General features: G+C 35.3%; 2 protein-coding genes across 2 annotated transcripts in view; one reads left to right on the top strand and one right to left on the bottom strand.

The window, feature by feature from the left end:
- MSH6 (mutS homolog 6) overlaps positions 1–2,260 on the top strand; it is a 20,518-nt gene extending 18,258 nt beyond the window's left edge. Inside the window, exons 6-10 of the mRNA XM_012556540.2 lie at positions 442–559; positions 833–922; positions 1,492–1,646; positions 1,750–1,949; positions 2,090–2,260. Coding sequence (XP_012411994.1) covers positions 442–559; positions 833–922; positions 1,492–1,646; positions 1,750–1,949; positions 2,090–2,171 — 645 coding nt within the window. The 3' untranslated portion in view covers positions 2,172–2,260. The remainder of the gene's footprint in view (positions 1–441; positions 560–832; positions 923–1,491; positions 1,647–1,749; positions 1,950–2,089) is intronic.
- FBXO11 (F-box protein 11) lies at positions 2,227–25,799 on the bottom strand. Its single transcript, XM_004369482.2, has 22 exons — positions 25,483–25,799; positions 25,264–25,345; positions 24,698–24,842; positions 23,076–23,205; positions 22,269–22,352; positions 22,057–22,189; positions 20,859–20,965; positions 20,658–20,769; positions 20,468–20,574; positions 20,248–20,385; positions 14,646–14,863; positions 13,612–13,697; positions 12,340–12,434; positions 11,113–11,235; positions 10,939–11,024; positions 9,036–9,112; positions 8,792–8,935; positions 5,968–6,078; positions 4,872–4,979; positions 4,404–4,512; positions 3,625–3,723; positions 2,227–3,542 (listed from the first exon to the last, which is right to left on the bottom strand). The coding sequence occupies exons 1-22, from the start codon at positions 25,588–25,590 to the stop codon at positions 3,413–3,415; spliced, it is 2,532 nt and encodes an 843-aa protein (XP_004369539.1). The 5' UTR covers positions 25,591–25,799; the 3' UTR covers positions 2,227–3,412.

Raw genomic sequence — 25,799 nt, 5'->3', positions numbered from 1 at the left:
AGATTTGCTAACGAGTCAGTATAGCGTACCGTGCTGGTTTTCAACACTCTTAAGAAAATCACCTGGAGAATGGGACCAAAAAGTACAGGGGTTCCACCCCCTGAAATTGATTCTAGACATCAGTTTTTTTTTTTTTTTTTTAGAGTTCCCAAGTGATTCTGCTGTGTAGCTAGGGTTGAGAGTCACTAGTGTAGCAGGCTCATAGGTTTTAAGCCTCTTATCTCTCTAAGCCCCATTTTTTCTCCATTCTGGCAAATGGATATAAGAACAGAACCTACCTATTTCTTGGGATTGTGAAGATTAAATTTTAGAGCGCCTGGCTCCTACATAAGGGTTCTTAAGAAAGATGTTGGGCTTACTGTCTCTTTGTTCTGGTAAATTCTTTGTATATAGGTTATTTTAATACTAGTCTTAAAAGGCTTTTCCTCTGTCATTCCACAGGCTGGCCTATTAGCTGTAATGGCCCAGATGGGTTGCTATGTACCTGCTGAAGTGTGTAGGCTCACACCGATTGATAGAGTGTTTACTAGACTTGGTGCCTCAGACAGAATAATGTCAGGTTGGTTTCCCCCCCCCCACCTAAGGCTTTATTATTTGATGATTCATTTCTATATCTAAAGTGATTAAAGACATCTCTCTTGATTAATTTGTATATGAGCCATTTAAATGTGATGTTTTTGAATTTTCTGGTGTTATGCAAAGCTGATTACTTAAAAAACATTACTTACAATATTTTAAGAATTACACAATCTCTTGATTAGATTTATAACCTATACTACCACTGGGTAACTCAGTATCCATTTGGTGATTTTTTTTTTTTTTTTTTTTTTAGGTGAAAGTACGTTTTTTGTTGAGTTGAGTGAAACTGCCAGCATACTTACGCATGCAACAGCACATTCTCTGGTGCTTGTGGATGAATTAGGTAAGATGTTACAATGTTCATTTGAAAGGCTGTTTTAAAACCATAAAGAAATTGCTTTATGGAAGAAAAAGAATTGCTTTCCTGGAAGATTGTCCTTCATGGATTGAAGGAAAAAAATGCCCTTAGAGCACGGCACTCACCATTATGCCACTGACCCAAAGCTGGGAATTCTACCACTGAGCTTTCTTAAGTCTCTTAGCCTTATTAAAATATACGTTATGAAAATAATATTTATTAATTCACTAATAGGGAGACTAATATGAAATTTCTGAAAACCAGTGGCACTTAAGCAGCCCTGTTTCTTTAAAAAAAAAAAAAAAGTACCCCCATTCCCCAAGTGGTTCTGTAGTACATAGGGTCACTGTGAGTTGGAACCAACTTGACAGAACCTAACTGCAGCAACACTCCCCAAGAGCAGTCGAGCGGACTTATTTAGCTAAGCATAAACTATTTACCGAATGTTTCTGGATGTACTAATTTGATCTTACTATCCTATTTTGCATTCGTTCATAAAGTACATCGTTCTTGTGTTGAGGCTGACTGTATTTATGCCCATTTTACTTTTACAGGAAGAGGTACTGCAACATTTGATGGGACAGCAATAGCAAATGCAGTTGTTAAGGAACTTGCTGAGAATATAAAATGTCGTACATTGTTCTCTACCCACTACCATTCACTAGTAGAAAATTATTCGCAAAATGTAGCTGTGCGCCTAGGACACATGGTACGTGCAGACTGTATGCAGAAGTTCAGGTTTTCGAAGTTTGGGCATGTCCACTGCCAGTTACAAGAATATAAAACAACATATTTTTCTTTTTTTAAACAAGGCATGCATGGTAGAAAATGAATGTGAAGATCCCAGCCAGGAGACTATTACCTTCCTCTATAAATTCATTAAGGGAGCTTGTCCTAAAAGCTATGGCTTTAATGCAGCGAGGCTTGCTAATCTTCCAGAGGAGGTTATTCAGAAGGGACACAGAAAAGCAAGAGAATTTGAGAAGATGACGAAGTCACTGCGGTTATTTCGGTAATTATAATTGGGTATAATTTTATCATACAGTTGACTTTTATTAAACATTTTCTGCAAAAATGGTAAAGGGGGGAGGGATAATGCGCTGTGGAAAATGTAAACTAAAGAAATTTTTCTTTTTTTTTTTAAATTTTAAGGGAAGTTTGCCTGGCTAGTGAAAGGTCGACTATAGATGCTGAAGCTGTCCATAAGTTGTTGACTTTGATTAAGGAACTATAGACTACATTGGACGGTTTGAGTTGACTTTTGACAAAGGTGGTAAATTCAGACAACATTATGATCTAATAAACTTTATTTTTTAAAAATGACCATTTTTCCATTTTCTTTCTAGGAAATTAAACCCTTTTAATTCTTATCTACCTTCTACATAATGGTTATTGAATACTCCACAATATATTAAGTCTAGATGTTATGGTACATGCATACACTTTCAGGCTGTTTATACCCACTGTCACCAATACACATAAATGGGGGAGAAAAAAAGCTATGAAACTGTATAGGGCTGTATATATACTTGTCTCAGCTTAACGCAGGAAATTGTTTTAATTTCCAGCAGTTTGTCTAAACTGTTCAAAAAAAAACTTATGAACAGAGTTCAAATACAGGACTGTTTTGAAGAGACTTTCTAAAGTGTACTTTAAAACATAGTAGTTTTTACCTTTCACAAAACTGAGTTAGTTACAAGAATACTTTTGTTTTACAGTGCATCCCTTCCTAGGAAGTCTCGTTAAAACACTCTAGGGGTGGTTTTTGAATGCTGCACAGGGAAGGGAAGGAAATAATAAGTCTTAACTTTTCTTAAAGGATACCAGAAACATTGCTGGATATAATTTAAGATTAGTGTTTTCTCTTTCATAGAAAGAACGTACATACTGGGACATGAGTACAGTTACAGCAAGTCTAGGTGTGCTAACAAAACAGGGCACGTTCAAGTACAATAAGATTTTGCTTGAAATTAAAAACAAACTACATGAGATTAAAGCATTAAAATCATATTTCTCAATCTGAATACATGTTAAAAAAAAAAAATCAAAAGAAACGCAGAAGTGCTAGCTCACATTTTTACCATATTACAAAAGCAATTGGTACCCATGTCCATAAAGGCAGCAACAAAGCTGCTTGTCTATTGAAGATTACTACTGCAAATTGGACTGCATTCAATGCTAGTTGTAAAAACACCAGCTTTTCAGAAGTTGGTATCTGTACAAAGTTGCAGCTTATTTTCTTCACTTTTGTCCCTTCAAAAGTCTTTACACAGTAATGCTAAAACACCCAGCTTTGAGATCCTGAGTCAATATATTGCCACTTTCTTTTTGGTAGCTTGAGCTTCATAGTGTCAACTGACCTCCATTTTTAATACAGTCTCTTCCTGTAGCATGGGCAAATATTTTAAATCTTCTTCCAAAAAAAGTTTTAAGTTATGATGTTAAACGGCAGGACTTTTTCTTTAGGGAAGGAATTCAGTTGTGCTGCAATGTATTAGATTCTATAGGTGGAGCAGAGTCATATAGTGTATCTGTATCATGTGTAGGCTCACCAGCTAATGTACAAGGATTAGACAGTGTTCCAGCACCACAGTCACAGAAAAACCTAAAGCAAAATGAAAACCCAAAAATTAGGAAAGTGAGGGGGAAAATAATTCGGTAACATAGCAATCAAGTGTGCTACATACCTATCATGTCTAATAAATTCTACGTCATGTCCCTGATGGCACTTCTTAATGCAGTTCACACATATGGCATTTCGATCTGTGGTGTTACAAGTGTGACATCTAAAAAGCAAAAGCTTACGTTACTTTTCTTGAACCATGTCATTAACTGAAAAGAATGTATTTTATTTATCTCGTATATTATTACCCTATGACCTTTGGCTTACAAGGAAAGGGGACCAACCAAACCTGAAAGTTAATGTGGCTACAGCCAGATTAATTTTGAAAAGGACTTCAACTGAATAAGCATATTTCCTATCTTCTTGTGTCTTCTGAGGAAAATGAATGATTTGTAAGTTGTAGAAAAGGCAGTGCAAAAGTTTAAAAAATTTTCAGTTCCTATCAAGTCTTTGTGCTGAATCAACTTAAAGGAGAGGGCAGTCAAAACCCTCACCCACTGACTAGGACATATCTGAGACTTAATGACCAGCTTTGCTTTGAAACTCCTAAGAAAACAGTATGTTATAAACAAACACTTCCATATTGTGAATGTTATCATTAGTTACTGCAGTATTAAAGTTATTTCCAAGAAGTTTTCCATGTTTTATGGATCCTCAAGCAGATTGATCATAGACCCCAATGTGGACAATTACAAAATTTTCAGTTACAGTCTTTCTGTTTTGCCCATAGCTTACATAAAATTTAAGGGAAATGAATCTATAAAAATGGTGGACACTGCCAGTTTAGAAGAGAAAAATGACTTATCTTCCTCTTTTCAGGACTCAAATAATTCTGAAATATACCTGTAGAAATCATGCATGGGGTAGCTGGTATAACTGGATATTTTATATAAACATTGGCCTCTACTAACAGCCTTTTCTATGGCGTCTTGATTGTTCATTATTTTGTTATCTGTAATAAAAGAAAAAAAAGTAAAATTCTAGAGGGCAAAGACTATTTGGATTTTAAAAAGCTACTGTAAAGATTACAGGATTGTTCTAACAGAAGAGTTGGTAATTTTAAGAGGCTAACCAGCAAAATAATTCTAAGTAATCAGCCAAGAATTAAAATGAGTTTTCCTTGCCAGATACTCCAACTATTCAGAACAAGTCTGAATAGACCAGTTCTTTCACAATAGTTCTCTAGGTTGTGGCCAACCTGTGGAGTGACAGGAGGAATTAAATTACTGAATAACAAACAATGGCTTTTGATTATCATCTTTTCACGGCGTATCTTGAGTACTTATAGGCAGAACACAGACCCCAACATACCTTTCATTGTCACATTAACACCAGATGCTAAAAATAAGCCTCCAAACCGGTTGTTAAATATCTGATTGCCTTCTAGTGTTGCAGTTGCATGATTTGTAATTTCAATACCTAAAGTAAAATTTACAAACAGTAGATGCATCACTTTATTATGGTTTTTCTTACAAGAAACCTGAAATAGCAAATGTAGCAAATTCTTTTAATCAAAAGTGTAACATTAACCCTCTTAACATCTAAAGCAACACAAATGTTTATCTGAATCACTGACAGTAAAACTCACTTTTTACTGTATCCTTGCTAATAGAGGGAAGGTTCAGAAATTTAGGTTTTGGATTAGAAAAATAATGTCACTATTAGTAAGTTAATTTTGTTTCTTTAATTCCGTTGCAAACTAAGTTAGAAGGGGATAGAGCCCAGAAGTATGTTTAGGTAACAGCCAGTTTACACACTGAAAAGGAGCTAGGTGGTTACTAGGAATAATAATAAGTAACTGCCTTCTTCATAGGCACAAAGTTTACATGTATATGCATGGTACTTGCATTATTACATTCACCAAGTTTTTTTTAAAATATTGTGCCGTGGTTAAGTGTTTGGCTGCTAACCCTATGGGGCAGTTCTGCTCTGTCCTATGGGGTCGCTATGAGTTGGAATCGGTTTATTGTTCTCATTGAGTTGACTGAGACTCATGGTGACCCCATGTGTGTCAGCAGAACCGTGCTCCATACCGTTTTCAATGGCTGGTTTTTCAAAAGTAGGTCACAAGGCCTCTTGAGAAGCCTTTGGGTGGGTGGACTTACACCTCCATCCTCTCAGTTAACAGCTGAGCAAGTTCAACGTTTGCACCACCCAGGGGCTCTTATAGTAGTACAGGCCTGTGTTTATTCTGTCCTAATATTTCATAACTACTGAACAGTAACCAATATTTCTTTTAAGTTTGGTTTAGGGTGGAAGAATCTAGAACTTGGATTAGGTACTCTTACAAGTAATTGTTAATATGACACTTTGGCAACATACTTAAGCAAAAGAGAACTAATAAATCAAAAACCAAACACTTCATTTTATAGAAAACAAGCCACAGGTAACAAAAGAAAATACAAACCTGCAGCAAATCCATCAAATATTCTGTTTTTCCTTAAGACTGGATGACTATTAGTGCTGATGAGAACACCTGCTTGAGCATTCCTGAAAATATCATTTTCTTCAAGGAGACCTATAATAAAATATTTCCTCAGATGAAGGCTAATGCATATAACAAACTTTACTAGCCTCTGTCATTGGTATTTAGGCTTTCTTTTGGTTGCTTATTAATTGAATTGTAAAAGTAACAGGACCAATTTCTCAGCCAAAAACAAGTTTATTAGTAATTCAAAGATATTTAAGGTAGGATTTAACCAAAAAGTGCTAAAAACAGCAAATAACCATTCTAACCAGTAAACTGAAAGTCCATGATAGGAGGGACTATGCCTAGTTTATTCACCACTGCTGAATTCTCAATACTGGTGAATTAAACTGAATTCCTTTCAAGTATTTCTAGAACCTCTGCACCCTTTGTTTTCTAGTTCAGGCCCTTATTATTTCTGGCATTTATTACTACACTCATTCCCTGATAAATTTCTCTTTCTCCAGTCTCTTCTTCATCTGCTGCATGGTTTTCAATTTCCCATAACTCATAGGATCCACTTCCCTGCTTAAAATAACTACTTTCAGAAAGTGAAAAAACCTGCCATTTAAAGCCTTTCAAAAGATTTTCCCTCAACCTCCTCTTTTGTCTTACTACATGATCTGCTCTTCTCTGAATATGCTATGCATTTTTACCCCTAATATTTTTGGTTTTATATATGCTCTTCATGGAATATCTTGCACTCTTTCCTCCTTAATGTCACTTCCATTTTCATCAAATGTAATTACTTCTCTCTGCTGGTAATATAATGAAGAGTGGGGGTGTCAGACTTCAGGCCTTCAAATACTGATCTACCACTTACTAGCCTGTAAGTGGGCAAGTTATCTCAGGTTTCTCATCTGTAAAAAGGGCACAGCAGCACCTACCACATGAGGATTAAATGGATTAATAGATGTAAAAGTACACAGTACTAAATAAACATTAGCTAATAATACTACTATAAAACCTATGTATGTATAATAAATTATAATTACTTGTGTACTGGTATTTCTCTGCTTCCTGAAGATGTGAACCATGTTTTTATTTCTGTAGACACTTCTCAGTATTGACCTCTAAAGTCCTTTTCCCCGGGATGTAGGGCTCTCTCTTCCTCCCTCTTCTGTTCACTCCTTAGATACTAATATTCCAGGGTTCTGTTCTTGGCTCTCTTCCCTGTATACACTCTGAGTGATCTTACATCCTCTCATGATTATACCTATTACATATATGGTGCTGCAAATTCTTAAATCTGTTTAACTTAAGTGTAATCAATTACCTTCTGGTCATACCAACTTGGATATCCCAAGGAATACCTTGCATTCAGCATGCTTAAAACTGACCATACTACTGTTTTCCACAAAATAGTTCTTCCTATGTTACCTTATCGCAGTGCAAGGTCCCACTCAGTTGTCATTCATATCAGAATCCAGAGTATCATCTTTCACTCCTCTCGCAATCCCTATATTTAATCGATGACCCAGTCCTGTTGATTCTACCCCTTCTAACATTATCATTTGTTTGCCCCTCCTTTTTCCACTCATGCTATCACTTTAGTTCAGGCTCTTATCATGTCTTGCCTAGATTGCCTCCAGACTTTTAATATTTTCACTACAACCTCCTGAAGTGCTATTGCTTCAGAGTCCATTCTCCCTGTCCTGCTTAACTTTTAGTACCTCTTGCCTTACTAAGCAACTTTAAGATTCTTTTACTTTTGTTTACAATATGCCACTCAAGACTATAAACTTTCTGGATGTAGAACTGTGTTTTATTTACCACTGTATCATCTATATCACAGTGCTTGGATCAATCAGTATTTACAGAATAAGAGTGAACTGATTATACTTTGTATACCTGAAACAGCTTCCCCATTTACCAGTGAATACCCACTCATTTTTTTAAAAAGACACCACTCAAGAGTGATTTACTCCAGAACCCTTGTCCCAATACCTTGCAAATCAAACTGACCATTCCATATTGTGTCTCCTCACTACATACTGTAAAGACTCCTACCAGAGATATGTCACTTTACTGAATTATTAGATTCTAAGCCCCTTGAGGGTCTGTGTCATTAATGAAACGAATTATCAATGCTTAGCTGCAGTAGTACATTTTGTTGACTGATCTTGGTTTATGTTGTATGAGTAATATCTAGCTATAATTCATATATGTACAGAGTTGGACTGTCATTTTAGCAATGGTGACAAATTTGCACTTGACTCTTCCCTAGGCTCCCTTTATGAACAACAAGCATTTGGCAAGGGGCAGGGACTGTGGAACTTCTGCTCAGTGCAACATGAGCGGACCTCGAGGGCTACTAAACCAGGCACACCTGGCTTCATTGACTCCATTCTCCAGCAGAACAGTTGTGAACGGTTACAAAATCAACACCCGTTTACTATAGACATTTTCATATCTTTACAGACCAATTCATTTCTCACACCTAATTCTACAACTTGACTTCGGAGTTTATTACAATCATATCACTATTCTGAATAATAAAGGGTCCAGAGGAAGGATGTAAACAAATTCTGCTACCTTAAAAAATTTACTGACAACCAGCAATTTGAGGTGGCTACAAAAGAAAGAAGTTCTGTAAACTTTAACTCTAGGCACTGATCTCCTAAGCCATCTCAAGACTTAATAAGGAAAAAGACTGAGATCCACTCATTTATAAATTAATTGGCAGTGTCATTGATCATTAAAGATATGGAAGAAGAATAATGGAAAACTGGGTTTTTCACTAATGCAAAATTGACAACAATACCTCGACCCCCATTAAATATACAGATGCCACCATCTCTTCCATCGTGGATTTTATTTCTTCTTAGTGTAGGATTACTATCTGTTTTAATCCAGACTCCAGCCATTGCATTGTCAAATATTTCATTGTCTTCTATACAGCCTAGACCTATAAATGTAAAAATTTAGGTTACGGTATTTAGCAAGCACATTTCTAATGTTCACTAACATTAAACGATAAAGAGAAAAAGATGACAGATTTAACATACCAGAATTATAAACTAGAATTCCACCATTCTGTCCTCCCCAGATTTTGTTCCGTCTAATTTTGGGGTTGCTTCCGGTCCTATGATAAAACAAAGTGATGCCATTTTAATTGCTTCTACTCCCATTTCCCATGTTACATGAAGTAAGAGTGGAAATCCACATTAATCACAGTAAGAATTAACTATGCAGTGGTGTCCCTCAAGTTGCTCTGACAAGTCTGTCAGCAAAGAAACTGGTTTAATTTTACTTAACCCTGTACTTCCCACAAAACACACTTAACTATAGATGATACTATAAACCAAACTAGCTGCTGTTGAATTGATTCTGACTCATAGTGACCCCATGTGTCAGACTACACCTGTGCTCCGAAGTTTTCAATTGCTCGTTTTTTGGAAGTAGATCACTGGGCCTATTTTCTGAGGCACCTGCTATTAATACTGTAGAGTCTCCTAATAAGTAAACTGAGTGGGTTAAATGACTACCCTTATTATTACTATATATCCCCCTCATGTGAAATGAAAGGCTGAGTCATATGATCTTTAGGACTATTGTTAAAACACAGGAAAGAAGTATACGAAAAACTATTAATTTTACTGAAATGGCATAAAAACTGATGCTCCCATTTACAATGCCTATGACATGCCAGACATAGCACAAGTACTTTTATATAGACTTCTTTTTGAGAAACCACAGATTCCACGTGACAGAGCCCTGGTGTTGCAGTGGTTAAACGCTCAGCTGCTAACCAAAAAGGCAGTGGTTCAAACCTACCAGCCACTCTGTGGGCGAAAGATGTGGCAGTCTGCTTCCCTAAAGATTACAGCTTTGGAAACCCTATGGGGCAGAGTTCTACTCTGTCCTACAGAGTTGCCATGAGTTGGAACTGACTCAATGGCAACGGGTCTGGTTTGGTTTTAATGAAGAGTCAAGGAGCCCTAGTGGTGCAATGGTTAACCACTCAGCTGCTAACTGAAAGGCTGGTGGTTCAAATCAGGGGTTTGAACCGGTTCAGTCATGGCTGACCAAGCAAAACTGGAACAGACCCAAATTTTTAAAATTCGGGTAATCTAGGACTGGAAAAATTACGGGTTGAAGCCCTGCAACAGGAGACTCAGAAGAGGCACAGTGAGGGAGCCTGATGTGTGGACTGGATTATTGGCAGGACTGTGGAGAGAGTGACACACATTTAAAGTGGCGCGGTTGGCCGTCATCTCTGAGTGGGGTACCACTGTTTCCGACTCTGCTCAAAATCCGACGGGCGAGACATTTGGTTGTTACACACACGCTGCCCTTGTTTTCTAAGAGGGAGATTAGGTTTCTAGCAGGGCTTTGACCCGTAACTTTTTCCTGTTCCAGTTATCGGTCCCGGTTTGCCTAAATTTTAAAAATTTGGGCCTGTTCCAGTTTTGCTTCCTCAGCCATGACTGAGTGGGAAGAATCAGTTTGAAGCCCTGTTTCAAACCCACCCAGTCCTTCTGCAGGAGAAAAGAGCTGGTGATCTTCCAAAAAGATTACAGCCTAACAAACCCTATGGGGTAATTCTACTTTGTCCTATAAGCTCACTACGAGGAAGAATCGACTCGACAGTACCTCACACAACAATGCAGAGTCAGGGTGCACTCTCTTAAGTACAAAGGAGCACACTGACAGCTGGTAAGACTCTCATAGTGGATGACAAAACAGTGGAAATAAGCTCTTATGGCATATGTTCCACTGGCTGCTGTCCTCAGCTAGTCTAAGGAAAGCTATATGTTGACAATTTAAGTCAAGAGCACAATTAAGAGTGTGAGTATATCTACAAAAAGAGGATAAAGGTTGAGCATTAAACAAGAGGAAAATTTCTTCTACATACCCCTTATATACCCAACTTCCACCCAAAAGAAAGCCAAATGTAAAAATGTTTACCTTATCTGAACCCCTGAATACATATGATTATATATATCATTGTCCTCTAGCACGCCATGTCCATTGTCATAAAAATAAACACCAACCTAAAATTTAAAAAAAAATTTTTTCAAGTAATAAAAATGTGTTTGAAAAACAATGTATTTCCCATCCAAAAGTCCAAGATAATCCTACCTGCTTGCCACTGTGTATCCTGTTTCTCCTCAGTACTGGAGTGCTGCCGGTTGTCACCCAGACCCCAGCCAGAGTATTACTATAAACTTCATTCTCTTCTATCACTCCTTGTCCTTTCTCATGCTAAATGGAAGTTACACTAGTTACAATATATTCCTTTAATAAGTGTGTAATGCTCCCCCCTTTAAAGACAATTATGGAAAAAAAAATCCGTTTTTTTTCAATTCATCTGGGTAAGGAGTACTGACAACATTTTGTTTATATACCCTCTACCTGAGTTTTAGCTTCCAAAAGTTTTCATAATATTCTTTATGTAGTTTTGTACTTTCAAGTCTATTACAGCAAGAGGAGTAGCATTCAGTTTTTTTTAAACAAAAGAACCTCTTATTTCATCCTAAGACATGCAACAAACTGAAGATATCCCATTCAACAAGTTAACAGTTATTTCAAACTTATCACCAGTGAAATCACTTAAAAGTGATAAAGTCTTAAGTTACTAAAATTTTTATTTTTATAAGACAATTTAAGACACAGCCATTTCTAGAACTACGAGCAGGACCTGGAATCATACTTAGCATTATACAAGAACCTTTTTGAAATTTCCTATTATTTTCTTATCTGAATCAGCTGTAATAGTTTCAGATACCATGGTGACAGAAGATACAGGAAAAGGAAAAATACACAGGTTTCAAAATTTTATAACAAGATGCTCAATTATGATCAACATAAATTCAAATGAAAACCTGGCTTTTTCAGAAGATAAAAGTATTCAAGTCTAGTATTATTAGTACTTCCAGTGATGATATGATATTAATGCTTTTGGAAAATTTAAGAGATTCATACGGTAGTCACCATTAGCAAAATTCTAGCATAACAAATATAACTTAGACTGCCAACTAGTTTGTTATTAGGAGTTCAACTCATATTGCCAATTATTTTATAATTAAGGAGTTTAATAAAAAGTCTATCTCCTACAGCCTGAATTTAGTCTGTTAGGTCTGATTAAATTTTTACAAAACACTATATACACTACAATATTTGAAGTCATTCATCTACTGACAGGGAGAACAAGTCTTATTTATTGTTTAAATATTAAAGACAGTTACAAATTCAAACTCTGAAAGTTGAATATGGCCTACCTACCTAAAGGCAGATATGATCCCTCACCTCTCCTTCTTTTTCCTGGTTGTACTGTATGAGATTTTAGAATTGTACTCAGTAACTTACCACATAAATCCCACCATGCTGGCCATCATGAATTTTGTTATGCCGAACAATTGGACAACTGTTTGTCCTAATTTGAATTCCTGCTAATGCATTGCCTATTTAAAAATAAAAGTTACAATGTCAACATTGGGAGCCTGATGCCACATGGTTTTTAAGTTGTACATTCACTATTAGTTAAAATTCATGAGCACTGCAAGACACACGGGGTCGCCATGAGTTGGATCGATTCGATGGCCACTAACACCACAACAAGACAAAACTGAGAGAACTACACGTGTATATAAATGCAGAAGGGCTGCAGGCAGTATAGTCTAGTAGTTAAGAGCAGAGACTCTGGAGTCAGGCTATTGAGTCCCAGCAATTCTACTTACTTCCTGCGTGACCTTGAATAAATTATTTAACCTCTTTGTGCCTCCATTTCCTGATCAGTAAGTGAGGATATTTATTAGTATCTGCCTCAAAGGGTTGATGTGTAGATTATAAGGTTTAATTATAATTAAATTAAATGTAAGGTGCTCAGAACAGTGGCTGGGACTGAATAAGCTTTATGTAAGCGTTATCCAGGTAAGTGTTAACAGGAGAGAAAGCCCAGGAACATACTGATGTCTAAGCACATAGAGATCTAATAATTGTTTGCTGAATTAATGCCTCAAAAGCTTTAATGAAGAACAAATATTTTCGTTCTCCATTGAGTATAAAATGTATTAAACTACCACAGAAATAATTTCTTAATTGTTAAACAATGGAGTGAATGTAAGGAACTACAGCGAGTCCTTGAGACCAAGGTCTATTTATACTTTTATCCCAGGTAAACAGCATAGTGAATGTTATGTAGTAGGTACTCTGTACCTAGTAGTGGTATGTAGCAGGTACTCTTTGGACACGTTATCAGGAGGGACCAGCCCCTGGAGAAGGACATCATGCTTGGTAAAGCAGAGGGTCAGTGAAAAAGATGAAGACCCTCAATGAGATGGATTGACACAGTGCCTGCAACAATGGGCTCAAGCATTAACGACTGAGGATGGCGCAGGATCAGGCAGTGTTTCGTTCTGTTGTACAGAGGGTTTCTATGAGTCGGAACCGACTTGACGGCACCCAACAACAACAACAGGTACTCCGTAAATGTTTGCCAAGTGAATAATATCAAAGAATAATATTTAATGAGAATTTTAAGAAATTCTTCTACTTGGATGGTTTCAAAGTGGTCCATTTTGCTAATGTCAGATAGACAGGTTAGTCTCTAAAATCTTATGAACAAAACCATATGCTTACCATAAATGTCATTTCCTTCAATAAGGCCTCGTCCATCACCAAAGATGTAAACGCCCCCTTGATTTCCATTAAATATAGAATTCCCCCTATAATTATGTAGAATAATAATAATTAAACCCATCTATTCAGCAAAGCTTACTTGTTTTGTACAAATGTAAGGCCACTCGTGGTCATGTGAGCTTGGACATATTATTTAACTTCTATGGGTCCTATTTCCTAATCTGTAAAACAAGGGACCCACACAAGACGATTTCTAAGTTTCCTTCTAGTTCTTTCTAAGATCTAAGGATTTGGAAAAGTTATCTAGTACCTGAGACAAAACAGCATTATTAAAAATTCCCTTCAAAATAGCCAATACATTAAAAAGAAAATTTTAACTAGAAACATTTGCTAAATATTAACAACATGGAAGTCCCATAATCTACTCTTATAAAGCCAGTGGAAAATAAAATTTGACAATTAAAATAATTTATGGTCTTTGATTAAATTATAATAGCTCTGTTCTACAATCCTGGTCAATGCCTTTAAGACTGAATCTATTTGTTTTCTTACTGTGGCCAGAGAGCACAGCAGGAACTATTAGAGAAAAGTGAGAGCTTAAAGTCTTGACTTTTTTATAGTCCTGATCTCTCTGTCCAAGAATCTTTGAGGCAATTAGTTCCCTGAGCTATTCTACCTGCTGATTCTCAGAAAAAGACGAGAAGACAAGATCATTCAGGTCCCAAGGAAAGGTCACAGTCCTATTTACTAATCTATGATGCAGTTTGATGAATTTAAATAAAAATCACAGCATTTGCAATTGTTCATAAAATCATATAGTGCATGGCTTAGATCAGTAATAAAAACAAACAATACAAAAAAAAATATAGTAACTATGCTCATTCAGATTTGCAACTTTTATTAGTAAAATCTATTAAACAGTATTGAGATACCTAGGAAAAACTTTTAACAGTTAAGGCTAAGTTATCTTGACTTGTCTTATAACAAAACCTAAGGTGAAAAAGTAATTTCTAACCATAATTATATGTAAATACCTTATTGTTGGGTCACTATTTGAGGTAATCCATACACCCGCAAAGTTGTTTGCATAGATTTTATTCTCTATAAACTGTCCTCTTCCTTTTTCATGGACATATATTCCTCCAGTCTGCCCATGGTGAATTTCACATCGAACCACTGTAGGGTTAGCGTAAGCTTTCACTTCAAAGCCTGCTATCCTGTTTCTGTGTATGTTGCAACTTTCAAAGTAACCCTGAAAAACAATAAATTTAATCCCTTAGGTAGAGGCTACTTTCCAAAAAGAATGTTTAAAAAAAAATTTTTTTTAAACTATACCCCAAAATTAAGTATCAGAAAATGTTCAAGATTAAGAACAGACAGATTTAAATGCTTTAGTAAAATGAAGAAGGGTACTGGTTGTTCAGTTTTAGAATTCTCACCTCCCATGAGGGACACCTGCATCTGATTCTCAGCCAAGGCACCTCATGGGCAGCTACCACCCATTCGTCAGTGGAGGCGTGCATGTTGCTATGATTCTGAACAGGTTTCAGTGGAGCTTTCAAACAGAGATGGACTAAGAAGAAAGGCCTGATGATCTGCTTCCAAAAAATCAGCCAGTGAAAACCCTCTGGATCACAACGGTCTGATCTGCAACCCATCATGGAGACGGCGCAGGACCTGGCAGAGTTTTATTCTGTTGTGCGTGGGCCTGCGACGAGTCAGGGTGACTCAATGGCAACTAACAACAACTAAAACGACTAGAAATCCTCTGATTAGCCTGAGTAAATTCAAAGCCAGGGGAAAAAAACAAACCAGGAAAGATCTATTCAGTAAATCCAGGTAAATATAAAAAACGTTCATCTTGATCCAGTAATGGGGGACTGGCTAAGGAAAATATTTTTGAAGATTTACGCTCATGCTATACACATGCTATTGTGTCAAATGAACAGGCTTCAAAATAGTATATATTAAGCATGATCTCAAATTTTACTTAAAAACCATTTGGAGGATGAAACAAAAATATGAGGGAGTTGATTATCTGAGTAGTAGGATTATGGATGATTTTTATATTCTTTATACTTCTCTGAATTTCCTGACTTTTCTATAATGGACACGTTCTATTTTAATAATGAGAATGAAAGTTACTGTAATACAGATATCCTAAGTTGAAAGAGTCAATTAAGACTGAATATTAAGAGAGAAAAAAATAACATATTTACAAGATGACACTTCTGAAAAAGTCATTTCATTCTTCTATTTCCCTTTAAAAACTGAATGTGTTCCCTTCTCTCTTTAAATTTCCTTTAACACTAGTAATTTTTCTTATGCCATTTCCATGTACTACTTACTACATTTATTATATCTATTTCTACTTGATCATTAGCTCCTTGAGAAGAGAAGACTGTTCTAACCTCTCGAGCATCTATATATATCCATACAAGTACTCAACTCGGAGCTGTTGAACTTTCTGCTAAATTTACTAGAAGTTAAAGTGGGACATAACTTTGAATACTCTAGTACACCACATATTTAATTCTTTAAGAAAACAGACTCCAAGAAGAACATTCAGAAATAGTTTCCAGGTTTCATATTCCACAAATAAAGTGCAAATTATCTATAAATTGCATATCTACATTTGGATTATAATTTATTCTTTTTTTTCAAATCAGGGAATTATATCAAATTGAATAGCATCTTCAAATATAAAAAAAAGTTCTTCCTTCTTTGATTTTATACCAAATAAAAAAGTGAATGTACACTGAATGTATATATACTATTATGGCAAAACTGATCATCAAAGGAAAAAAAAACAAGAACAACAACAAAAAAGGTTGGACTAAAAGACCTTAATGTCAGATTGGAACAATGCACCACTTTTGATGTTTCCAAGCATGAGGAGGGAGCTCAATTAGTCTAGCTCTTGGTCTCTCTCTGCCAGAAGTAGGGATGACATACTTGATTGGTAAATTTGGGAAAGATGACATTAAGGAATTATTTTTAAGCAGTGAGACTGGCATTACGGTTATACAAAAAAAGGAAAAAGAAAGAATCCCCATCTTTTAATGGTACATGTTAAAATATTTACAGATCAACTGATGTCTGGGATTGGCTTCAAAATAATCCACAGTAAAGAAGGGAGTAAAGAATGGGTGAGAAGGTAGAGATTAAATAAAACCGGCCGTGAACTGATACTTGTTGAAGAGGGGTGATGGGTACATGGGAATTCACACTATCCGTTTTACGTTGGCGTATGTCAGAAAAATTCCATTAAAAAAATTAGAGATAAAAACCAATTTGGAAGAAAAATAATAACAAGAAAACAGATAAGACTATGGATACACAGTAAGGGACATGAATAGACGTGAGGAAATCACACACAACTTACAGGAAAAGAACATCCAACACATGGATACTGAGGTAGAAAAGCAAATCACTACCAGAAGAAGAAAAACCAGGATGGATCTCAGACTTCTCAACTACACTCATGCTAGAAGTAGAAAAATGTCTATAGAATCCTTCAGAAAGTATAACCAAAACTGTATACTCAGCCCAGTTAAAAGGCAATCGACAGGCATTATCAACTGGCAAGAATTCAATCTACAATATCCATAAGCCCTTCTTAAATAGATGAATGAATAAATGAGTGGCTAGATGACAAAACCCCACCATACCAAGAATGAATCAATGAAGAATTTGATTCAAGAATGAATCAAAATAAAAAATCCAGTAATGGAGAAAATGATAAAAGGACCTGTGGTAAATAATATTAAGTAAATATAGGCCACGAACTCTAAGAATGTAAATGTCATAAACCTTTACAAAAGAAAAATGAGAATATAGGGGGGTGGAGATAGGCTGAAATATGAAGTATGTTAATTTCCTCATTTTTCATAGGGGGAGTTAATACTTTAAAGTTTAAGCATGCAGTTCACAATATTAAGGCAAATTCTAGAATCATATCCTTTGAAATTCTAGAGGGATCTTTCACATGGGGCATGTAGTATTATTTTTAACAATACTACATTAATTTGTTTAAAAAAGTACAGAAAATCTTTTAAACTTAATTCTTAAGAATTTAAATTCTAAGTATGTCATAGACAAGGGGAAAAGAAGACAATTTCAGAGAACAAGAAACATGAACATTTTTAAAGATAGAGGCACTAGTTTGAATGTTTATTCTGATGTTCTTTGAAGTTCCATATACAACAAAGATGGGTGATGGGTAGATGGGGATTTAAAATGGTCTCCTTAGTGACATCATACTACCAATCAAAAGCTACCAATACAAAATGAAAACAAGCCAAAAGAATACTTGGAATAGGAAAACATTCCACCAAAGGGCTTTTAAGGACTGTGTTATAATACTAAAACAGACACAACAGATAAAGATATGCTTGTTTTCCATTCTTCTCTTACAAATCTACCATACTTCACAAATATCCTCATTAATCTTCAATAGGAATATCTATAGCATTGCCTAGAGTTGTTTTAAAAAATGCTATAAGATTTAAAAGCCCAAATTTATAAAAAATACTGTATCAAGGTTCATGATGAATAAATTATACAGTGACCTGAAATAAGTTACCCTCACCACAGGTCTTTTAAAAATAAGGAACCTGTACTCCAGTTAAAATTATGTTGGTACCACAAATCATTTGCATGCATAAACATAATACTTGAAGTGTTGTAACTCTAGGGCACAGCCTAAAGGCAATACTAGTAGTGAAATATTGGCACAGTATAGTTCCAATATAAAATAATAGCTCCATCTAGAAACTATAGCCAATGACTTAAAAATCTTTTTAGTGTGTGTGATTACCTAGTCTTTTTTAAATGACAACAACTTGTCAGAAACTCTGTGGGCACCCTGACCAATTAAAAAAGAAAAAACAAAAAAACCCAGTTGTCCTCAAGTAGAATCCAACTCATGGCAACTCCATGTGTGTAAGGGTAGAACTGTGCTTCACAGGGTTTTCAATGGCTGATTTTTTGGAAGTAGATCACCAGGCCTTTCTTCTGAAGTGCCTCTGGATGGATTTGTATCTCCAACCTTTCTCGTTAACCATTTGCCCACCCAGGGACTCCCTTTATCAATTCAGCATGCCACAACATCAAGTCACGCCTTAAGCAATGCTTCTGTAATACCTTTTGGTTATCCTCTTAACCTGCTCTCAAACTAAACATCCCAGCTGAGAGCATAAGCATTATGAAAATTGGAAAGTTCTACTGGCTCTAAGGGAGGGCAGATTCTCAAGACTTCATGCCTCCATACCTTTGCCCTGACTCCTCCAATCCTCCCCTCCTTAGAAAAGAGTGCTACAATCTGCAACAAAATATCAACTCCATATGCCTGCTGGAAAAGGGTAAGTGGTCATCTCTTCACTGCTTTCTTACCTACAGGCCCAAGCTACAGTCTGAGTTGTAAGGGAACTGTTTTTCTCAAGTTAGTTACCTCAGGAATTGGCTAATGTGATGAACTGGCCTTTGGTCTTAAGCTATTCAGGTCGAACCAGCCCTTGATAAAGGCGTATTCCTCATAGTGCAGTTCAGTTTAAGAAAGGGCTTTTATTAGGGTTTCAGGCACAAACAGTGAAAATAAAATTTTTCCTTTGCCATTGACAACGTGTACAGGTGAAGCCTATGTTGCTTAACACCATATAATAACAAGAAAACCTCACCATAACCTTGACTGTTTGCCACCATATCGCCACATCCTCTCCAATTTCTTTGACACCACCACAACAAAACATAAAATGTTGCTAATGCTGTACTAGGACTTGAAAACCACCTCAAGGAAAGTGAGACATTAAATGAAAAGAGTATCTGAATAGACAAATAAGATTATTTTGAAATAAAAGAAAATTTTGTAAAATTATATGGCATTTAAAACGTAACATCACTCATAAGGATGCCTAACGTAACTACCCATAACAGTTTTAGATTGATATTCTATAGTTACTGTCTCTATTAAGGAACCCTGGTGGTGCAGTGGTTAAGAGCTCGGCTGCTAACCAAAAGGTCGGCAGTTCGAATCCACCAGCCGCTCCATGGAAACCTTATGGGGCAGTTGTACTCTGTCCTATAGGATCACTATGAGTCAGAACTGACTCAGTGGCAATGGCTTTGGCTTTGGTTTTTATCTCTATTATAAAGTCCTGTTAGTTGAAAAATTTTAAGAGAAATAAAACAGAAGTCAAACTAATGCTGAGACCATTATTTCTCAAGTGTAGCCCACAGACAGCCTGCACTGGACTCAGTTAGGGTGCTTATTAAAAATATATATCCCGGTCCCCAGCCTCAGAAATTCTGATTTATTATGTTTGGGACAGAATAGGAATTTTCATTTTCAAAAAGATTCTGGGTGATCTGTATGCACACTTACGTTTGAGACCTACTGGATTAGACCATACTCCTCTCAAACGTCATATTAACTCCCTAAGGGCTCCATCATCTCTACACAGATATAATGTCAGATGCACAAATTCACAGAATAAAATATTGGACATTTTAAAATAGAATGCTGAAGTTGCTTTTACTCTTCAATTTAGGTAACTGGGTAGTAAGAAAATAATGCTGAAACATTTGAAATTTAACTGATACAGAGTCAGTTTTTCTGTTGCGAATAAATGTTCTTACCATGCCATGATCAAATGTGAACACACCAACGTCACGTCCATGATGAATATGATTCCGTCTAATAATTGGGTTTCCATGATTTTTAACCCAAATCCCAGCTAAAGCATTATTGGAAATTTCATTATCCTCATATATTCCCTACAACAATTATTCAGAAATAAAAAATTAGTAGAGCTTTATAACAATTAAAAAAGAAACAAGAAACAATATTTAAAAATACCTGTGCATGATCTGTTATATAAAGTCCAACATTTTCACAGTCGCTGATGTTACAGTGCTTGATAGTGGGACATGCTCCTTGACCACTAACACATACTGCAGAACCAACTGTAAGAAAACACCTCTATTTAAAAATCTACTGGCCAAAAACAGTGACTCATTTAATGATAAAAGAGAAATGAAACACTAACCTGTACATGTACTTCGGATGATACAGTGATCGATAATAGGGCTGCAGTTGACTGTAATCTCTAAGCAGTGGTGTGCATTGTGGTGTTGGGCAGATTTATCATCAGGGTTAAACTGAAAAGTAGAAATTTTGTTTGAAATAGACAACCACTGCCATCTTAATGATTTCAAAATGTATTATTTTACATCTTAAAATTTCTTACCCTTATTGTCATATATCCAACATAAGCATCCTCAGAACCTTCCATAAAAACGAAAGTTGAATCTCTAGTGTTTTCAATTATAACTTTGTCTGCTACTTTTCCAGGTGCTGTGGAGAAGATATTTTAAAGCATATTACCTTTACCAGACAGATGAAATATAAATTTTTTAAAAATTACTTTTTTCAATCAGTAAAAATACTCTGCTATAAAACTAATACAGTGGAATCTTTTTTTTAAAATGGCTTTAAATCAGGTACTTTTATTGGGGGCTTTTTAAAAACATTAGTATTGATTAGACAGGACTAATACCCACTTTATCAGTTAACTAGATTTTATCAGCCTTTAAGGGGATATTATTTGATTATCATTATACTCAAATCTACGTATAATAAATCTTTTAATGAGATTCAATTATAAATAGTATTTAATACCAAATGAAGTGACATTTCAAAAATGGTTTCTTGTGGAAACAAAGTCACCAACAGCAGCAGCACCGGAGAGAAAGGCAGACATCTGTATTTAAATTTATTGACAATAGTAGTCTTGATTTGGAAGGTAATGAAAATCTCTAGACAAAAATTTTCTAACCACCCTGCCCCCTACTTTTCTTTATGGTGGAAATGGAGGGGGGAAGTAGGAAATGCAAACGAGAGGCAGTAACTGCAAATTTCATTAGAAGTAATAATTACTAGCTATTTTAAAATGGTCTGTATTACTGTATCCTTAAAAATCAGAAGTAGCACAAATCTTCAGATGACTGATGAGTACTCAACAAGTATCTCCTTAAAGCTATTCATAGAAACTTGGCCATAAAAATACTTCTGCAATAGTTCAAAACGAAATATATTTAAATATTACATTTCAGTTCCATTAAAATCATAGCAATAGAAACATTAACATCTTTATTTTCAAATAAAAGAATTAACAAATAATTTTCCTTTTTTTAACAGATGACTGAAGAGCAGTGGGAGAAAGTACTGACATTAAGACATAGCATATCAATAATTTCTGAACTCTTATGTTTTTGTTTCTTTCACATAAAATATGCAAGATATCTTTACTCCTATTCTTTCCTACCATTAAGCTATTATTAAGGTTCAACTGGATTTTAAGTCACTAGCATTAAAAAAACTCATCATGTAAATCAAATAATATGAATAAAATGTTAAAATTCTAATGATAATGTATTTCAAAATACCTGCACCAATCATGGTGATTGGAGATTCAATATATATCCACTCATCAGTATATATTCCAGAATGAACAAAGATAAGTCCATCAAAATGAGCTTCTTGAACCCCACCAAGGGCATCTTCAATAGTATCATAATACTAAGGGGGGAAAAAAAGTGTCAGTACAGAACTGAGAGATTCCCATTTTAAGTCTTATAAGAATACAAACCAAACATACCAACATATTTTCTCTTCCTTTATATCTTGCAGGGTTACTGTAGAAATGTTCCGCAAATCCCGGCTTTACGTGTGCACCTTTATACTAAGATGTCAAAAGCAAACACAACAGAAAAAAACCACTGAATACTAACATAAATATTATATTCTAAAATTTTAATTCACCACTATATTTATAACTTTTATTAAATTAAAAACTCCCAATTATTCCAACTAATATTCTATCAACAGTACAATGGAAAATCTGGAACAGGCCATGACTCAATAAGAAAGTTCAGGGTTTCTCAACCTCAGCACTACTGACACTTTGTGGCATATAGTTCTTCGTTGTGGTTGCTGTCCTGTGGATTGCAGGGTATTTAGCAGCAAACCCACCCTCACTCACTGGTTACCAGTTAGCTCCCTTCCCTCCAGCTGGGACAACCAAAAATGTCTCCAGACACTGCCAAATGTCCCCTGGGAAGCAAAATCACCCCCAGTTCAGAACCACTGGTAAAGGACCGTATGGAAATTACACTAAACTTGAAATTTTAAAACAAATACTGAAAACTAATAATTTAAATAAAAGTTCCAATAAACCCACAGAAGTCATAACTGCTCTCCAGACTTACTGCCACTGGATAAATAATTAATAAACATGTCAAGCAGTGACAAAGATAGCTGAATATTTTGCTGGCTGATAAATGTTCACTGGCTTACTTTTAAAATGCATTCTTGAATTTAAATTTACTTTTTTCTCTTTAAAAGAAACTTTCATTTAAAAATGTATATTATAAATAAATCAGTGTTTTGTATTTATACTTCATACCAACTGCTGGAAACTCTCTTTCCAAGGGTTTGGATGTTCATACTCTTCTGGATTAATCTGGTAGAATTTACCAGGTTCTGGATGCATCATAGGGCGGGTATATTCAAATACTTCCATGTATAATCGTTTCCTGGGGTGGGGTGGTGGGGGTGAATTAAAAGATTTCTTCATAAATTGCCTTTTAGATTAATAATGTTTTAAACAAGTATAATAATTATTTGAGGTCTTCAAAAACATGAAAATGGATCAGAATTACTGAATAAAGAACAGAGGTAACAAGAACAGACAAATGACTATCAAAATACAGAACTTTAAACGTAAAACATATTTTGGTTAATACAATGTAACAGCATATAAACAATTTCTTTAAAATTTAACTGTTTAACACGGGAAAAAATGCCACCCCTAATGTAACAGCCTCATACAGTTTTTACTGAAAATGACGATTTTCAACAAAATATTTTGAACTTAATTTTTCCTCCTTCTTCAATCTGTTCACTTCCTAATTTTTCCTCTATCTTCAATCTGTTCAATCTGTTCACTTCCTATCAAGAACCACCACCAGAGTAACAGTAACTATAATAGTTATCTTCCTCTGCTCTTCGTTCTCATTTCTTCCTTCTAAAATATAATTTTTCTTCCTTAAAATATAAAGTGTACTTTATTTTCATCATCATAAAGGTAATACATAACTGTTGTAAAATATAGAAAATACTTTTCAAAAAAGATAAACTATAGTTTCACTATATTCACTACTAATAGTTTACTATATTTCCTTCCAGGAGTCCCTGGGTGGTACAAATGGTTAATACACTCAGCTGATAACTGAAAAAGTTGGCGTTCGAGTCCACTCAGAGGCACATTCCAAGAAAGGCCTAGTGATTTACTTTTGAAAAATCAGACACTGAAAACCCTATAGAGCACAGTTCTATTCTGACACATACGGAGCTGCTGTGAGTCTGAGGTGACCCTACAGCAACTGTTTGTTTTTTTTTACATTATTCCTTCCAGTTTTTTTGCTTTCTACAGTTTCATTTATTACAGTTTTGAGTATGTAGCATATAAAACTTTATATTCTGCTCTTCCCTTTTTAAAACACAGCCCTTCTCACATTATTAACATTCTACAAGAATCACTGCTAACAGCTCCACGACAACCCTTCAAGTAGACATTACATCGTTTATGTAATTCATTCCCTTACTGCTGGGCATTTAGATTATTTCTAATTTTTCTCTGTTAATTATGCAGGTCCCTAGGTGGCGCAAACAGCTAGCGCAAACTACTATTAGGAAGATTTGAACATAAGGCAAGAAAATTTTTCAACAGAATTATTGGGTCCACTAAACTGTCGTATTTAATAGCTATTATAAATTAGGTCTTGTCCTGTGTCTAAAAAAGCAATTAAATGAAAAATGTTTCCCAAAATTGCTCAGTTGCTATTAAATGACAAATAGCAGAGAAAGTACTTTATTTACTGTTTTATAAACATGCCTTGACTAACAGGCCACATTTGTGATAAACAGGTAACTAATAAACGGGACACTTCAATGTCCCTACTATCTTTAGCATTTGGGGCAGCAAACAATATATCTCAAGATAATAAGGAATAGGTTTTCACTTACCACAAAATTGGATCATTAGCAAGCTCACTGAAGCGTTTACATACACAAGCTGCTCTGCAAAGATCTTGTTCCAGCAAGTAAGAGAAGATTTTTAGAACCACTTCATCTGGCAGTTTCTCCTGAAGATACTGTTCAGCAGGTGCTGCTACAAAGAGATGAATAAACAGATTACAAAAAACCTATTTATCATGCTAGCAACAACTTTCTCATTATTGAAGCAGCACAATTTTCATTTTATCTAACGAGTAGTAGCTCTTATTATTTGATGATGATCACTTTATAAGAACTTTTCTTTCATAGATGACACTTGTTTATCTGCTTTTATCTTGATTTATCTAGGATTCTTTCTTTTACCGACTGTACCATCTCAAAAACTGGTTAAAATAAATATTTAAAAAACATCTTTATATAATAAAAGTCAATGAGGGAAAGGTCAGGGTTCTAATGTATATCTCAATCCCAAATGTAATACTCAACTATACTTAGTTTAATTTTAATTTTTTGCTATCAAACATAAATTTTAAAAATTATTTTACTCTATCCTTTAGTTTACCCATAGGAAGTACCTGATAGATCTTGTGATTTTCCAGATACTCTTGCACGTTTTGCACGATGACCGAAGTTTTCCGTAGTGGAAGTTGAGGCACCCTACAAAAACAAAAGCAAATTAAACAAATATTTCTACCATACATAACCATTACTTTTAAAAAATGATGACACTTCCTTTTTCTTTGTTTCCTAAAAATTCTTTCATTACAAAATCAATTAAATTACATTTAACTTACCTCCATACTGCTCTTTGTAGGACACGCTGTTCTTTTCGGCAACAGAGTTTTTCTGCGAAGTTGGTATGGGCTATTTTGTGCACCAGGACCTGATTCTTCTGCAACCATATCTGCAGGTACATCATCATCTGTTATAAACAAAAGCAGTAAGAAAAATGATATCCATTTTTTTAAAAAGCTCAGTGGATGCAGTACTTTCTTAAAATTTTAAATTACTTTTTTGGGGCAGAAGATAAAACTTTTATAAAAAATTCCAGCCAACTGAATAACCATCTATTATGGATTGAATTGTGTCCCCCCAAAATATGTGTTGTAAA

Source organism: Trichechus manatus, unplaced genomic scaffold, assembly GCF_000243295.1.
Source record: "Trichechus manatus latirostris isolate Lorelei unplaced genomic scaffold, TriManLat1.0 scaffold00005, whole genome shotgun sequence".
In the NCBI taxonomy this organism is placed as follows: Eukaryota; Metazoa; Chordata; class Mammalia; order Sirenia; family Trichechidae; genus Trichechus; species Trichechus manatus.
Note: the sequence above shows the minus strand (reverse complement) of the source record. Positions and strands in the feature narration are given on the sequence as shown.

What these genes read in the sequence shown, in the direction of transcription:
- FBXO11 (XM_004369482.2), bottom strand. Translation starts at nt 25,590, where the DNA reads ATGGTTGCAGAAGAATCAGGTCCTGGTGCACAAAATAGCCCATACCAA. An exon ending in GCTAATGATCCAATTTTGTG is followed by an intron (nt 23,206 to 24,697) that starts GTAAGTGAAAAC and finishes ACCCCACCCCAG; the next exon opens with GAAACGATTATACATGGAAG. An exon ending in ATTTGATGGATTTGCTGCAG is followed by an intron (nt 4,980 to 5,967) that starts GTTTGTATTTTC and finishes ATTTTACTTTAG; the next exon opens with GTATTGAAATTACAAATCAT.